Below are 17,308 nucleotides of genomic sequence, written 5' to 3'. Positions count from 1 at the left end.
ACCACTCTTATTTAACATAGTATTGGAAGTCCTAGCCGGAGCAATCAGGCAAGAAAAAGAAATAAAACGGATCCATACTGGAAAAGAAGAAGTGAAACTGTCACTCTTTGCAGATGACATGACTTTATATATAGAAAACCCTAAAGAATCCACTAAAAAACTTCTAGAAACAATAAATGAATACAGTCAAGTCGCAGGATACAGAATCAACATACGAAAATCGGTTGCGTTTCTATACACTAACAATGAAGTAGAAGAACAAGAAATTAAGAATACAATCCCATTTACAATTGCAACAAAAAGAATAAAATACCTAGGAATAAACTTAACCAAAGAGGTGAAAGATCTGTACACTGAAACCATAAAACATTGTTGAAAGAAATCGAAGAAGATGCAAAGAAATGGAAAGATATTCCATGCTCTTGGATTGGAAGAATCAACATCAATAAAATGTCCATACTTCCTAAAGCAATCTATAGATTCAACGCAATCCCTATCAAAGTTCCAGCAACATTTTTCACATAAATAGAACAAAGAATCCTAAAATGTATATGGAAAAACAAAAGACCCCAAATAGCCAAAGGATTCCTAAGAAAAAAGAACAAAGCTGGAGGTATCACACGCCCTGATTTCAAAATATACTACAAAGCCATAGTAACCAAAACAGCACGTACTGGCATAAAAACAGACACACAGATCAATGGAACAGAATCGAGAGCCCAGAAATAAACCCACACATTTATAGACAGCTAATATTTGACAAGGGAGCCAAGAGCACACAGTGGAGAAAGGAGAGTCTCTTCAATAAATGGTGTTGGGAAAACTGGACAGCCACATGCAAAAGAATGAAAGTAGACCATTCCCTTACACCACGCACAAAAATCAACTCAAAATGGATTAAAGACTTGAATGTAAGACCTAAAACCATGAAACTTCTAGAAGAAAACATAGGCAGTATGCTCTTTGACATGGGTCTTAGCAGCATATTTTCAAGTCCCATGTCTGACCAGGCAAGGGAAACAAACGAGAAAATGAACAAATGGGACTACATCAAACTAAAAAGCTTCTGCACAGCAAAGGAAACCATCAACAAAACAAAAAGACAACCTAACAATTGGGAGAAGATATTTGCAAACCACATATCAGATAAGGGATTATTAATATCCAAAATATACAAAGAACTCATACATCCCAACAACAAAAAAACCAACATCCAATTAAAAAATGGGCAAAAGATCTGAACAGAGATTTCTCCAGAGAAGATATACGGATGGCCAACAGGCATATGAAAAGATGCTCAACATCATTAGCCATCAGGAAAATGCAAATCAAAACTACAATGAGGTATCACCTCACTCCGGTCACAATGGCTATAATTAACAAGACAGGAAACAACAAGTGTTGGAGAGGATGTGGAGAGAAGGGAACCCTCATACACTGCTGGTGGGAGTGCAAACTGGTGTACCACTATGGAAAGCAGTATGGAGTATCCTCAGAAAATTAAGAATAGATCTACCATATGATCCAGCTGTCCCATCGCTTGGTATTTATCCAAAGAACTTGAAAACACAAAGGCATAAAGATACTTGCAGCCCTATGTTCATTGCAGCATTATACACAATAGCCAAGACTTGGAAGCAAACTAGGTGCCCATCAAGGGACAAATGGATAAAGAAGATGTGGTATATACACACAATGGAATACTACTCAGCCATAAGAAATGATGAAATCCGACCATTTGTGACAACATGGATGGTCCTTGAGGGTATCATGCTGAGTGAAATAAGTCAGAGGGAGAAAGGCAAATACTGTATGATCTCACTCATAAGTAGAAGATAAAAACAACGACAAACACATAGCAATGGAGATTGGATTGGTGGTTACCATAGGGGAAGGGCGGGGGAGGGCAAAAGGGGTGATTAGGCTCACATGTGAGGTGATGGACTATAATTAGTTTTTGGGTGGTGAACATGATGTAATCTACACAGAATTTGAAATATATTAGGATGTACATCTGAAAGCTATATAATGTTATAATCCAATGTTACTGCAATTAAAAAAATAATAAAAAATTTAAAAAAGAAACCAGTAAAATTTTTTTTTAAATTGGGAAAATTTATTTTCCCTCTAGCTGTATAAGTACCTACATAATATCCTCAATTTTGCTTCTTGGCTTACAAAGCCTAAAATATTTACTATCTGACTCTTTACAGAAAATGTTTGTCGACCTTGCTCTGAGTAAGTAGACTAATTATATTTGCTAGGAGTGGAGTTTTTAATCTGTGGAGTGCTCTTAATTGTATATCCCTGATTTAGGGTTGCTTTTGACAAACATACCTAGAATCTACGGATTTATAACTCCTTGGAGAAGGTTATGCAACCTATACAACTCTGAGGTATAAAATGGAGATGTGTCACAACTTAAACACGCCTCACTGTGTGAAGTGACCCTCAAACTTCATTTAGAGGCCTCAGCTATTATTCTAGACCATGGAGTACCTATACGATGTGAGAAGTGCCAACTTAAAAAACAAATTCGCTTGGTATGTTATCCTGAAAACAAGTTTATTCGGGAATTGCCAAAAGAATTGCAATTTGGGATGTGCATGCTACCGCAAACCATAGGAAAATCCAGAAAACAAAGGAGGAGAGCTGCTTTTATAGAGAAAACCGGGGAATAGGGAGGGGATGTTCTAAACCAAAGTGCATTGAGGGAGAATAACAGTTCAGGGTGGCAATGGCTTCTCATTGGCTGAGCTGTGGCATTTCTCATTGGCTGGGTGGGGAGGGAAATCTTCCTTTAGTAGTAAAGTAATTTTACTTCCTGTGGAAGATGCAAGCACCTGGTCTCTTCCTGTTTGGTGTCATTGACATCCTATGAGAGGGCATGAGAGCTCCTCCTACAGGCTTTCCCCACTCCTCTTTAGTTAAGGTTTCTTTTACTAATTTCCACAGAAGGAAGGACCCCCAAAGCAAGCAGGATGTCCTAGACCTCTCCCTACTCTGCCTGTGCCTCTTGATTGCTCGTATCTTTGAAATTATTAATAAAGCTTGGTTCTAGGTAAGATCTCTGACACTTATGGGTCAGATAGGCAGTCCAGTCCCAGATGTTAGCTCAAGTACTATTCATGTATTTGAAAACCTAAAGTAAATTTTCAAAGAGTTGATTAAGCAATTTTGGCAAAACCATCCCAAATATCATGTTATGCTTGGAGTAGAGAATATGAGTTTTTCTTAAAACAAGTAAAAGAACCATATTTTCTAAAGCAATTTAGAAAGCAACTTAGTGTAATTTGCTAAGAAACATATGTTACCTTCTGCTCAACAGTCCATATATTTGTTGAAGTCCCTTTAAGCTCATTCCCTTCTGTAGTTAAAGTTTTACTATTTATAATTAAATATCTTTTTATGAAAACAAACCAATATATGCAAGTAATAAGGATGCTAAGACCAAATGCGCTGTGTCATCTGTACCTAGCAAAAGTTAGATTTGATCATTTCGACACTATTCTACCCAAGAACTATCATCTGCTTTATCAGGTTTTGAAAAATGATTGTCTCTTAAAATTTTTACGAAATGTTACTGCCTTTCAATTTTTTTTTCCATTCTTTATGGTACAATTCTTAAGTTTACACCAAGGAAAATCTTCCATCCCAAAACTTTAGAGTTTTTAGAAAAAAAGAAACTTTTAAGCAGTTCTTATTGATCTCCCTTGGAATATTTTGTTCCTGATGAGATCTACTATTATTAGTGTCTTTTTCCTAAAGATATATAACTTCAGTCCTCTGAAATACTGTTTGCATAAATTTATAATGTTTCTACTTTGTTTTTTAGACTTCTCATAACTGACAAGAAAAAAATTGTGAAGATGGAAACATTTTACAATATTTGATTTTATAAGTGACAACTCACTGTATAGCACATGCTAGAAACATGACACGCTTGTGATGATGATGAAATTGAAAGACTTTTTGAATCAAGTGAAAATGTGTACTAAGTTTGTCAGTGGGAGAAAGAATGATACGAAGGTTTAGTAAAAGTGATTTACTTGAGTGGTTAGTGCCATTATGTAACCTACAGTTGGAAATACACTGTATATCCCATTTTTTGTTTGTTTTTGTTTTATAAGGAAAAACATTAACTTTTAGGCTACGTCGAGAATAGCATCATCTACATGGGCATTCCCTCCTCCTACAGTTTCAGAAAACCTTTGGTGACTAACTGAGAAAATGCAGAAGATCTTGCAGACAGATGAAATTACTGATACCCAAGCTCTTAGAAAAGGGAAGAGGAAAAGGACGGAGACAATGGACTCAGAGAACGCAAATTGTGACATGGATAAAGGACAGGTGGGTGTTCTGTTACCTTGATATAATTTTATGATCTAGGTCCTCCATAATTGCATAATTCCTTTCATAATTTATTAGTACTTTCCCCTCTTCTATTAATTTATTCTTCCCTTTAATTATTTATTCAACTGAGGGAATAAAATTCCATAGTCTTTTTTTAATGTTGAACAAGTTGAGTTAGAAACATACTCAAAAGACATTTTACCTGCTTCTATTTAAGTATGGCCTATTATGCCATTGTTCAAACTTTCCTTGATATTCTGGGAAATAAAAGGTGAGAAAACTGTCAGAAAATATTTTTTCCTCTCAAAAAATACCGGAGACATTGGAATACGTCTTTAAGATTTTCTGTTTGCTTTTCTTTTTACTCCAGTTGAAGGCCCATCCTCATCACTGGTTTGGTCAATGGCCTCTTTCCTATTTTTATTTATTCATTAATTCCTTTTTGATCTGAATTCCCCTCTCCCATTCTCCTCCTACACTTTGGACAACCTATCAATGTGTTTATTCTGTATCTTTTTATTTGTGTGTCTTTGTAACAGATGTAGTATTTTATGGGCATATATTCCTATTTAATTTTTGAAATAATATGTACATTCTCACGGTTTAAAATATTTTTTAGTCTCCTGGGGACGGTGCCTAGAGGCATTCAGAATGGTCCAGCATTTGGCAGCCTGTCGCAGGCTAGCCAACAATATGGCCTCTAACAAAACTAGGCTATTTTGGACCCCTAGTAGTAGAATTATTTTATACCTTTATACCAAGAAAGCTGGGGAAGCACCAAAATCTGCGTGTGGAGTGTGCTCAGGACAACTTTAAGGAGTTCATCCCTGAGACCTAAAATTCTAATGAGGTTATCTAAAGCAAAAAACATGTCAGCAGTGCCCACATTCCATGTGTGCTAAACGTGTCCATGACAGGACCAAGCATGCTCCTTATTGAGGAGCAGATATCATTGTGACAGTGTTGAAGGCACAAGCACAGAATCAGAAAGCTAAATGTAAAAATGAAGCTTTTTTGCATAATAAAAAAGTCAAAGGCTGCTATATAGATATATACATAGATATATATAGATAGATTTTTTTTTTTAAGGCAAACAGTGAAAAGTCCCACTTTCATCCCTGTCTCACATCCACCCTGTTCCCACCTCCCACCCCCCTACTACAGGGAACCATACTTATTGCTTTCTTATTTATCCTTCCATTGTCTCTTTGTTCAAATAAAGCAAATGCAAATATAGATATTCTTATCCCCTTTTTGTATGAAAAGTCACTTACCAGATATGTTCCTTTGTACTTTGCTTTTTTCTTAACATATTTTGACGATCTTTCCACTAGTATGCAAGAACTTTCTCTTTTTTACAGCTGCATATTATTCCACTGTGTGCAAGTACCATTCTTTATTTAACTAGTCCCCTGTGATGGATATGGCTTGTTTCCAATCTTTTTCTTTTCACAGATCACACTGCACTGTAAAACTTTATGGAGACATCAGTTAGTAGTATGTTGGTATCATAATATACACCTCAATCTGTTTCTGATTTTTCAGTCAGCATCTATCTATATTGCTATTATACATCTGATCCATTGTGTCTAACTCCCACATAGCACCATATTTTACTTATCCTCTCCTCCAGTGATGAACACCAGCATCTTGCTACTACAAATAATGACAAAATAAATATCCTCATGCATGTCCTTTTAAGAAACAGTGTGAGAATTTCCCTGGAATAAACACATAGGAGGGTGATTTATGGCTTATAAGTTATATGTTTCTTGCTAGTTCTTTTGCCTAAATACTATAAGATTGCTTTCCAGAATGTCCACATTGGTCTAAACGCCCAGGAGCACTGCAGGAGGGGTTCCGGGGTTCCTATATTTGCACTTCCCTAGCAGTACTTAGCATTTTTATCCATATTTCATATTTTTGGCAATTGATGGGAGAAAATATCTTCTTTCAATTTGCTGGTGCAGGTTTGGGGGGCCCAGTGGTTCTTAAAGGGGTAAAATAGTCACATGCTCTTGCAGGCCACTATTGATTTCTTTAGCAATTTGTTTTCCTCAAAAACATAATAGCTTTCCAAATTATTTATTCTATTTGGTTCCATTGCAAGTCACTACAGCCAGCAATCTTATTTGGTCGCAAAGAAGCCTGAAACCTCTCCTCTTTTTAATATGGCATCTGTGCTCAGCCTCTTTTCTCTCCAACTTACCTAATGGCCATATGAAACAAAAGGCTTGAGGGTAACACACTCAGTCTGATGCTTACCACTGGGCTAGATCTCAGCGTCTGGCAGAGAACACTTAAAGAGAAGCTCTTGAGAAAGCTTGAGGTCAGTCTTACCTCCTGCTATTTAGATGTAGAAGTACATAATTGGCTTTTTGGAACCTTGAAGATTTAACGTTACTGCACTCTCAGTCAACTTAGATTGCAGGCTGCATTCTAAATGCAGACAGAAGGAGAAAACCTTCCATCTCTGCAATCTGGCTAGCCCCGAGAAGAAGTCACTGATACACACCAACATTCTTTCTTTTTCCAGGCTCAGTAAGCACGTGGTCTGCCTTCCATGTGACAGTTTTAACAAATGTGTCACCAAGGTCTAACAGGAGTCAGTGGCTTTCCAGCATGTTGTCCTTGTGCTCTTCTGCCCACAGCCTGTCCTCTAAGTAACCCAAACAAATGTCAGGTGTGGGGGATCCTGCTCCTCGTGCCAAAATCTGCATTAGTTATCATGAATGTTGCAAAAGCTGTAAAAAAGACCCAAATAGAACAGTGGCTTAGATAAGATGGAAGTTTATTTCCCTTTCGCATAACTGCAAGAGCAACCCAGGGTTGCTATGGCAGCTCCTCAGTGTGGAGGATCCCTCTTTTTTTTCCTTATCTTATTCTTCTCCCCAAAGCCCCCAATACATAGTTGTATACTCTAGGCGTAGGTCCTTCTGGTTGTGCTATGTGGGACGCCACCTCAGTATGGCCTGATGTGTGGTGCTATGTCTGCGCCCAGGATCTGAACCAGCAGAACCCTGGGCCGCCACAGCGGAGCACGCGAGCCTAACCGCTTGGCCATGGGGCTGCTCCCAGGATCCCTCTTATCTTGTTGATCTACCTTCCTCAACACACAGCCTCTATCTCTGGGTCTAAGATGACCACTCCTGCTCCCACCATTGTGCCTTCTTCTCTGCCAACAGAAAAAAGGAGAATATATGCAGGAGAAGGCACGCCCATTCCTTTTAAGGTCACGATCCAGTAGTGGTACATATCACTTCTACTCATAGTCTATTGGCGGACACTTAGTCACATAGCCACACTGAGCTGCAAGGGAATCTGGGAATTGTAATCTTTAGCTGACAGCTGCCTGCCCAGCTAAAACGTATTACTGCAGAAGAATGGGAGAGCAAACACCTGGAGATAGCTAGCAGTCTCTGCACTGTCCATTTTTCTTTTGGGTTTTTATCTTTTCTGTTGGGTTTCTTAGTCTATTCTGGTGGGTTTCCTGTTCTATTTTTATTGATTTGCACAAATACCTTATCTATTTTAGAAATTAGTCTTGTGGTTTTAGATTTTGCAAATATCTTCTCCCAAGCTGATGTTTGTCTATTAACTCTGTCTTCCATTGAGGCTTACAAATGGATTAGCTTTTGCTTAATTTCATTTATGTCTTGTAGAACTTGTTAAAAGTGGCAAGAACTAGACTATACACTCTATTTTTTTCCGATTACTCTCCATAGAACTATGGTCTCAATAGGCATCCTTCCGTTTTTTTTTAAATCCTTCATTTCTATTTAATCAAACCTATCATTTTTTTCTTTAGGGATTATATATCTAATATGAATACTTTAGCTACTTGCCCACATATGATAATAGTAATTTTCATGACCATTATGTATATTTGTCACATACACACATAGATATAATAATGAAATGTACACACAGATACATCTATTTGTATATTTATAAAGAGTCAGGTTGAATATATACATTACAAATCATATAAAAATGTAATTGTATTTTCTATAACTGATCTCATCTGACTTTCAATTCTCCATCTCTTCTTGATGAGACGGGAAAAAAGGCATAACCTTGTCCATTCACAGTGAATTACAGTTAGAATGTCCTAGTTCTTAAAAGTCCCTTCGAGCTATTAGTATAATTTCAGTCACTTCAGGATTTAAGCCTCAGTGGATCCTAGATTCTTACCCTCCCCAACTTTCTATTTTTTTCTGGGAAGTGACCCAGGTTTCAGGAGTCTTCCATAGCCTCCCAGCATCTGGGGAGGGGCAGCCAGTCCTCTGTGAGGTTCTAACTTTCCTGCCTGGTTCCTAGGTGTCCAGTAGTGTTATTGTTGACATACTGCCCATCCTTCCAGATCCCTTGGGGGTTCTATTGGCACCGGCTGCTAAAGTTTGCGACCCTGCACCCACTGCCACCTTCTGTATGGGTCTGACACCCTGTAGCCTCTGTCTACATACTAAACGATTTGTTTCCTCAGTCCCCTCAGCACTTACCTATCTTCTGACCAGGACACAGGGACTGTTTGGACTCTCTAGCTGCTTTGCATGAGCTCGGAGGCGTCTGGATGCTGTTTCTGGTCCATTTGTCTACACTGCAATTTTGGCCATTTCTGAGTTATGGCCCAGAGAGGTACCATGTTGCCCTGATGTTATGCTGGACATGGGGCCTGTTTAGGGAGTTAATAATGCACTGAGAAGCAAGGAGAGAGCTTTGCTGCTCTGGGATCGCCCCCCATTTATCTGGGTGTTTCTCTCATAGACCCCCACCCTGTGGTCCATCTCCCTTACTCCAAAACATGGGGGCAGGAAGAGCAAAGACACTTGAACCTGACTTCCTCATTCCTCAGGCTCCTCCTCCTGGAACCAGAACGTCTTTTCCCTCTTGTATAGTAGAATCTTTCTTTATGTCATGACTTTATCTCTTCTACTCTAAGGTTTATTTTTAAAAACTTTATATTCCAGGTTTCTAGATTTAGATCTTTATAAATTCTATTCTATGCTCCAATTTCCCAGATTTGGATTTATATGCACATACAAAGGCCAGCTTGTTAATTTGAGAAAATTCTTTTCTGTCTCAACACAGCCTGGATTTTACATCTCAAATGCATATGTTTTCAGACTATTGTCTTGCTATTGGCCTTAAAAATGATTTTTAAAACTAAAAGGTAATCATGAATGCTTTGTTCTAGGTGAATCTTCTCTCTGCTTTCTCTCACACAATAAACCCCAAAATTGGCCTCATGGCATAGTCTCAATAGAGAGGCTGTGAATGAGGATTTAGAGGAGAAATGGAGGTTGAGGATGACTTACAAAGATTTGAATGGGGGTCTGGTTGATTCTACTCTGTTATACTATTTTTCTACTTTATCTTTTTCACTGAAGTTGGGCAGAAAGTCAGAATCCTGATTTCCACTTCACAAGAGACGTGAGCATGAAACTTTGATGTCTTCCCTTATTCCGAGCTCCCCTGGATAGAGGAAGACAAAGCTGAGGCTAGATCACTAGTTAGGACCCAGCTCCTCTCCTGGAGCAGGAAGTGCCTGGGAGAGCAAGAATTTGTAGGTCTGATTAAGTCCCTTCAACATACAGAACATGGGGTAAACCATTAAAGTCGCTTTGAAGCTTCTTTTATTGTGCCTTTCTTGTATTTTAGAGAGACCCGTATTCTGGAAATGCCTTTCTGCCAGGTGAGAGCTCCAGTGACGATGAAGAGCCTTTAGCAGAATTGTCGAAGGAGGAATTGTGCACGAAAATAAAAAGCCTGAAACAAAAGCTAACTAACACCCGGAAAGAAAACAGTCGACTTCGACAGTCTTTGGTCATGCTTCAAGGTAAACTTGGAGAAAATTGACATTTTTAGATGAAAGAGACAATGCATGATGAGTGAAAAGTATTTCAAATCAGCTGTCAAGAATGAAAAAGAAAATCAGCAACTTAGAGAAAAAGTCAAAAATCACATTTTTAGAAAATCTATGATTACATAATTTAATACGAAAACACTCTATTGAAGCCTCTAGTTTATCACTTAGAGAATTTTAGATTATTCCTACCCAATACCAGTGTTGTATTCACTTACTCATGTTCAGTGGATATTTATTGAGCATTTAATATAGGTCACTCACTGTGCTAGGCTCTAAAGAGAAAAGATTAGTAAGAACAAATATGTTAAGGTGTTCATGATGTGCTTATCTCACTCTCCTCTGCCAGGGAAAGCACTAGAAAATGGGGCCTGTTGTGATCCATTAAAGAACCACAGGAATTAAAGATTCCATATATTAAATTTTAGTTTTGGGGTTGAGGGTAGTTGTTTGGGAAAATAATCACATTCCATGGAAGACTTATAAAGGAGAAAGATCAGCCTAAGCAAATTAAAAGCCACTTGGCATAACGCCTTTTTGTAGGATCCTATATTATGTTTGTTTATTTTTCAAAAATTATGTTTCCCATTTATAGTTAAGCACCATGCATTACTTTGTACAGCTGAATATTGGCAATTATTTCCTATGCTGGGCAGCATTCTGTTGTAAAGCAGTAAATACGCAGAACACTTTGATGATAAATCCCTCTGGCTGCTGTGTACAGCGTGAATACAAGTGGCACGAGAAAGAATGCGGAGACGAACCACTCTTGAAAGGTATTGCAGTCACCCAGACTAACGTGATGGCAGCCTAGCCTAGGGCGAGGGCTATGGAAAGAAAGAGGACATTTCCACGATATTTTTGGAAGCAGAAATGATAGGAGACATATAGAACATGGGGAGAGACAGACAGGTTGACAGAGAAATGGCTGACATGCTTTCCTAAGCGTATTTATTAAATTGAAGGCTTCATAGTTTTAAGTAGAAACAGCCACATGTGAGTGGAAGTGAGTCCACTTATCAAGAAGCCATTTTCTCTTTATTTTTTCCACTTTAAATATTGCATTTTTATAACTGATGGTTTTTCCTGGTGAGTTTTTTGCGACTTTCAAAGAACAGATAATCCTTATCTTTATATGGTATGTTCCAGAACTTAGAGCAAGATGACAAGCTAGTTTATAAAGTTAGCATAAATTGCTGGGTAAAAGTATTGATTCTGAAGTTCCAGACCTTGGTTTGAATCCCAACTCTGCTCACTAGCTGTACACCTTTGGCCATGTCACTTTACTGTGCCCTCAGCCCCAGCTTCGATTTCCTCATCTACTAAATGGGGGCAATCCATTATGTCCTTGGTGCTACGAGGATTAAATGAGCTAATTGGAAGAAATGCTTTAGCCAGAGCCTGGTACATGACAGGTGCTCAGTAACGGTAGTTGTTATTGTCTCTGTTTTTATCGACACCAGATCTCGACACAAAAACCCTGAAAAATAAAATTATTAGGCCAATTTTTGTTATAAATTAGATGAGTAAATTCTAAATGAAAGAGTAGCAAATCAGGTTCAATAGTATATGAAAAGAATCACCTACTATGACCAGTTTCTTTTCTCTCCCACACTCCTGGATTGCCATTTCATTTTCTCCTGTCTCTGCCAACTTCCCACACCTCCTCCCATATCCTCATCTCAGTTGACGACTTTGCTTCCTACTTCATTGAGGAATTGGAGGATAAGAAGAGACTGTCATCTCCCTGCACTTGTGCTTGTGTGCCCCACTCCTGTTACTCATTCTCTCCTCTGTCTCATGAAGGACCTATCCTCTTGTCCAACCAAAGGCAATAAATATCTCCATCTCTGCATCAGATCCCACTCTCTTTCGCCTAATCAAGGACATAGCTCCAGAGATTGTCCCCCCCTCTCTCCTGCAAGATCAAGTTTTCCTCTACTAATGAATCATTCCCATTAGCATTAGACATACTATTATTTCTCCCATTTAAAAAAAAAACCCTTCTTTCAGGCCATTTGCTTTTCCACCCTCCACCCTATTTCTCTCCTTCCCTTTATAGGAAAACTCCTTAAATGACTTGACTCTACACACTGTGTTCAATTTTTCCCCTTTTATTCTCTCTGGATCCCACTTCAATTAGGGCCTTATTATTCCATTGTAACTTCTCTTCTCATCATCAACAATAACCTCCGTATATCAGTTTGCTGGGGCTGCAGTGACGAAGTAGCACAGATTGAGTGGTTTAAACAACAGAAATGTATTGTCTCCCAGTTCTGGAGCCTAGAATTCCAAAGTCAAGGTATCAGCAGGGCCCTGCTCCCTCTGAAGGCACTAGAGGAGGCCTCTCTCTTAGCTTCTGGTTGTTCCTTGACTCGAGGCAGCTAAACGCCAATCTTCATATGGGGTTCTCCCTGTGTACTTGTCTCTCTATATCCAAATTTCCTCTTTTTATAAGGACACCAGTCATATTGGATTGGAATCTACTCTAATGATTTCATTTTAACTTGATTATATCTGTAAAGACTCTGATCCAAAAAAGGAAATTCTGAGGTCTGGGGAGTTAGGAGTCCAACATATCTTTTTGGGGGGGCACAGTTCAACTCATAGCATCCCATATTGCTAACCCGAAAGGTCATTTCTCAATGGTTATCTTAAAGGCCTTGTTACCAGCATTTGATACATTTGGTTATCTCTCTTTTCTCAGAAAAAGTTTCTCCATTTGGCTTCTAGGACACCACATTCACTAGTTTTCCTCCTACACTGCTGATCTTTCCATCTCGGTCTATTTGGCTGATTCACTTCATCATCTTAGCCTCTAAATATTTGATGATGCCCCAGGCTCAGTCCTTGGACTTCTTTCCTTTCTATCTGCATTCACTCCATAGGTGATCACACCTAATTATATGGTGTTAAAGTCCATCAGTAAGCTATGACTCTCAGATTTATATCTTCAGACTGCCCTTCTCCCTTTACCTCCAGACTCAATGTCCAACTCTGTACTTGACATGACTGATAGGCATCTCAGACTAACATGTCTTAAACCACATTCCTGACCTTCTCACTCAATCTTTTTCTCTCTTTCTTCCTCATCTTGGTTAATGCTAACTTCATTGTTCCAGTTTCTCAAACCAAAACCCATAATGTTATCTTATATTTCTGTATTTCTTTTACACCTTCACTCTGTCCTTTGGCAAATCCTACTGGCTTTACCTTCAGAGTATTTCTGGAATACAATCTTTCTGACCACCCCCACTGTTGCCACTCTGGTCCAAGCCACCATTCTCTCTCACCCAGATTATTATGGCAGCTCACTAACTGGTGTCACTACTTCTGCTGTTGCTCCTCTGCAGTCTATTCTCAACACAGCAACAAGAATGAGACTGTTAAACAAAATTAGTTCATGTCCCTCCTCTCTTCAGAACCTTTCAGTGCATTTCCATTTCACTCAGGGTAAAACCGAAGTCAGCTTTATGATCATTGAGTCCACACGTGATTTGGCCACCTCCCCTCCACTCACCTCTCTGGCTGTATTTTCTACTGCTCTCCCCCACGTTCTCTGTGATCCAGCCACACTCGACCACTTGCTTTCCCTTTGAAGACATCAGACGTGATCTTACTACAGTGTCTTTGTACTGGCCATTCCCTCAGCCTGGAATGTTCTTCCCCCAGATAACCACTTGGTTTGCACCCTCACTTACTTCAAGTCCTCACTGTGAATTCATCTTTTCCCTGACCTCCCCCGTCCCATCTAAAATTTCAACCTTTCTCCCCCCAATATTTTTTGTCCTCCTCCCCTGCTTTGTTTCTTCTTTGACACTTATAACTCTAGATAATCTATTATGTACTTAATATACATAATATTGTGTACGTCTGTCCCCCTCCATACACACACACTACAGTGTACCCCTAGAAACCAAGTAGTAAAGTTGGCTATTGAGTGGACTTCAAGCAACAGGAAAAGTCAGGAACTGCCAACTGCAGCTACAGTATTCATGCATGCATTATTCACTCAGTAAATATTTATAAAGTCCTACTATATGTCAGGCACTGTTCTAAGTACCTAGGAAAATCCAGTGAACAAAGCAAACAAAGATCCTTGCTCTCATGGAATATCCATTCTAGTGGGACAATACAGTGAAAAATCATGAAAAATAATAAGCAAATTATCTAATATGTTAGCTGATGATAAGTGCTAGGGAAAAAACAGGGGAGGATTGGGATGTGAGGGAGAGGGGGTGTTTTACAATTTTAAATAGCATGGCCATAGTAAGTCTCCTTGTGAAGCTACAGTTAGCAACTAGGAAGATACCAGAGAGGTGAAGTTTCACATATAATCCAAATAAGAAAGAAGTCCGAGAGAAGAGTGTTCAATAATGTTCCTGTAACTCTTTGAACTAAAAAGCAGGGCTGTTTCTCTGTTTACAAAGCCTACTAGCTAAGAAAAATGGCAGAATATTTATGCCATTCTAGACATTCAGAATGGCAAAGGTGTGTGTGCTATTTGTGTATGTGTTAAGCATTTGAAACATATCTTGTGGGCCACAACTGACCAGCACAATAAGATGTAAAAGGAAAAAGGTGATCTATCTATTGTATAGAAGGGTATTAAATTGTAATTATTTATAGAGAACAAATGTGTACCTAAGAAAAACAAAGCATCAATTGAAAACTCAACTCTTGACTAATGAGATTTTAGTAAAGAATCAAAAATCAATTAAGTTTTGCCCAGGTTCACTTAAAAATGGCAGAAAGCTTAAGTTAAATATGTGTGACTCTCCCTCCTTTCTTGAAACCCCACAAAAAAATAAGCTTAAAATGCATAAAAGCACAAGGACCAAGAAAACACAAGAGAAGACCACAGGAGATGAAGAGGTCAATAAAATTTTAGAAGCTGAAAGGCAGATTGATGAGTGGTGACTGATTAAATATGGAGAAATCCGAAAGCTCAGTGTCTATGATGGGGGTGGGGAGTGGATAGAGGCAAAGAAATTAAAAAGACCTAAGCCAAATCACACCAGAGAACTACAAAAGGTTTAGGAACTGTACCCGTGAAAGGGAGAAAACTGGAGGAGTCATTGAAAAACCTACATACAGACCCTTTTGGGCCACAACGCCACACATTCTTCCCATGTAGCCTTCAACTCCCACTCTTCACCACAGCAGAAGGTGGAGGTTTTCTCTCAGGAGAGCTATGAACTCAGGGATGCTGGGCACAGCTGAGGGAAGGGGTGATCATTTGAGGAAATCCTTTAACATGGAACACAGAGATCAAGACAAACAAAGAGAAAAATAAGGTCAAAGGAAACAGAGACAATGCAGGGAGGAGAAGAAAGCTCCACAAAACAAGAATGGGGTAGTTTAAGAAAGGAATAGTCAAAGAACGAGGTGGGGGGTCAACCTAGAAATTCAATAAAATGTCTGGAAGTTAAAGTTAAGAAAATCTTGTACATACTGGAACAACAAGACGAAGAAAAGGAAAATAGAAAAGATTAGGAAAAATAGAGAATTAGTCTAGGAGGTTGAACAGCCAAAGACAAGAGGTCCTAAAAGTGAGAAGAGACAAGAGGGAGAAGTCACAACAATAACAAAAAAATACAATAAATTTCTAGAACACAAATTTCTAGATTATAGGATACCACCAAAGGCAAAAAGACTTGTCCAAGGCATAACACTGAAATTTCAGAACACCAGAAGTAAAGGGAAGATCCACATGCTTTCAGAGAGAACAAGCATGTCACATGCTAAGGACTGGGAATCAGAATGGCACTGGGCTTTTCACCAGGAACACTGAAAGCTCCAAGATAATTAAGCAATGCCTTCAAAATTCTGAAGGGAAATAATTTAAACCTCAACTTCTATACCCAGTGAAATTATCAACCAAGTGTGAGGGTAGAATAATATTTTCACACTTACAAATTCTCAGTAATCTACTTTTCATGCTTTCTTTTTCAAAAGCTAATGGAGGATGAGCTCCTCCAAAATGAGAGGGTAAATCTGGAAAGAGAAAGATAGGTATCCAGAAAACAGGTGGTCCAATTCAGGAGAGAGACAAGGAGGAGCCACAGAATGATAGTGAAGGGACGCTCCAGAATGAAGTATACAATGGCCTAGAAGCAGCTAGTCCAGATTGTGGAGGTGTACAGAAGGTTCCAGGAGAGATATCTCCAAGAAAAATATGAAATTGATAGATGATATTGATGTATCCAAACATACTGAAAGGAGATTTTACACCTCTGGTAGGAAGTTTAGAGATGTGTGAGAGAAACAGTAAAAAAATAATAATAATAAGCAAACTAAAAAAATGAAATCATTATTAAGTCTAGGGGGAAAAATCATGTTTTAAAGGAAAGGAATTGTCATCACTATAATAATGTAAGCACGATATTTATTGAACTAACAATTGTGCTACCACTATACTAAAATGATGGAAAAGGAGAAGAGCACATGTAATGTATGCATATGTTTGCATGTGGCTACTACGTGTGTGTGTTTCTTTGTGGCTTGGGAAGAAGTTGAAAGAGAGCTACATTGCCATATTACAGAGTTGGAAGTCAATAAATAACTATATGAATGTGGAAAAAAATCAAGAAATAGCTGTATATGCATATTATTAAGACTATGAAGAAACAGGTAAATGGACTGGAATTTATGGCCTGGGTGGTGAGTGATAGAGCAGAGGACTACTGTTTTTCATTACAAGCCTTACTTTATTTAAAAAATAATAAACGCAGGGGCTGGCCCCAAGCCTGAGTAGTTAAGTTCGTGCGCTCCACTTTGGCGGCCCGGGGTTTCGCCAGTTCAGATCCTGGGTGTGGACCTGGCACCGCTCATCAAGCCATACTGAGACAGCATCCCACATAGCAGAACTAGAAGGACCTGCAACCAGAATATACAACCATGTACTGGGGGGCTTTGGGAGGGGAAGGGGGAAAAAAAGAAGATTGGCAACAGATGTTAGCTCAGGTGCCAATCTTTAAATTTAAAAAAAATTTTAAAAATAAATACCTGGTACATAAAAGGTGTCCAAAATCTAGTAGCTACCTTTTTTTTTTTTTTTTAAAGATTGGCACCTGGGCTAACAACTGT

The 17,308-nt window shown here is 38.7% G+C and overlaps 1 protein-coding gene across 3 annotated transcripts in view; it reads left to right on the top strand.

Moving 5' to 3' along the window:
* The window catches only part of BEND6 (BEN domain containing 6), a 54,624-nt gene that overhangs the window by 20,733 nt on the left and 16,583 nt on the right, over nucleotides 1-17,308 (top strand). For 2 of the 3 annotated variants that reach the window (XM_046640604.1, XM_046640606.1), the window contains exons 2-3: nucleotides 4,131-4,350; nucleotides 10,015-10,192. In XM_046640604.1, the coding sequence (XP_046496560.1) occupies nucleotides 4,231-4,350; nucleotides 10,015-10,192 (298 nt within the window). In that variant the 5' untranslated portion in view covers nucleotides 4,131-4,230. The remainder of the gene's footprint in view (nucleotides 1-4,130; nucleotides 4,351-10,014; nucleotides 10,193-17,308) is intronic. The other variant, XM_046640605.1, reaches the window with a different exon arrangement.

The sequence above is a fragment of the Equus quagga genome, chromosome 15 (assembly GCF_021613505.1).
Source record: "Equus quagga isolate Etosha38 chromosome 15, UCLA_HA_Equagga_1.0, whole genome shotgun sequence".
Taxonomy (NCBI): Eukaryota; Metazoa; Chordata; class Mammalia; order Perissodactyla; family Equidae; genus Equus; species Equus quagga.
The sequence above is the reverse complement of the archived record's forward strand: the minus strand, read 5'-3'. Positions and strand labels throughout refer to the sequence as shown.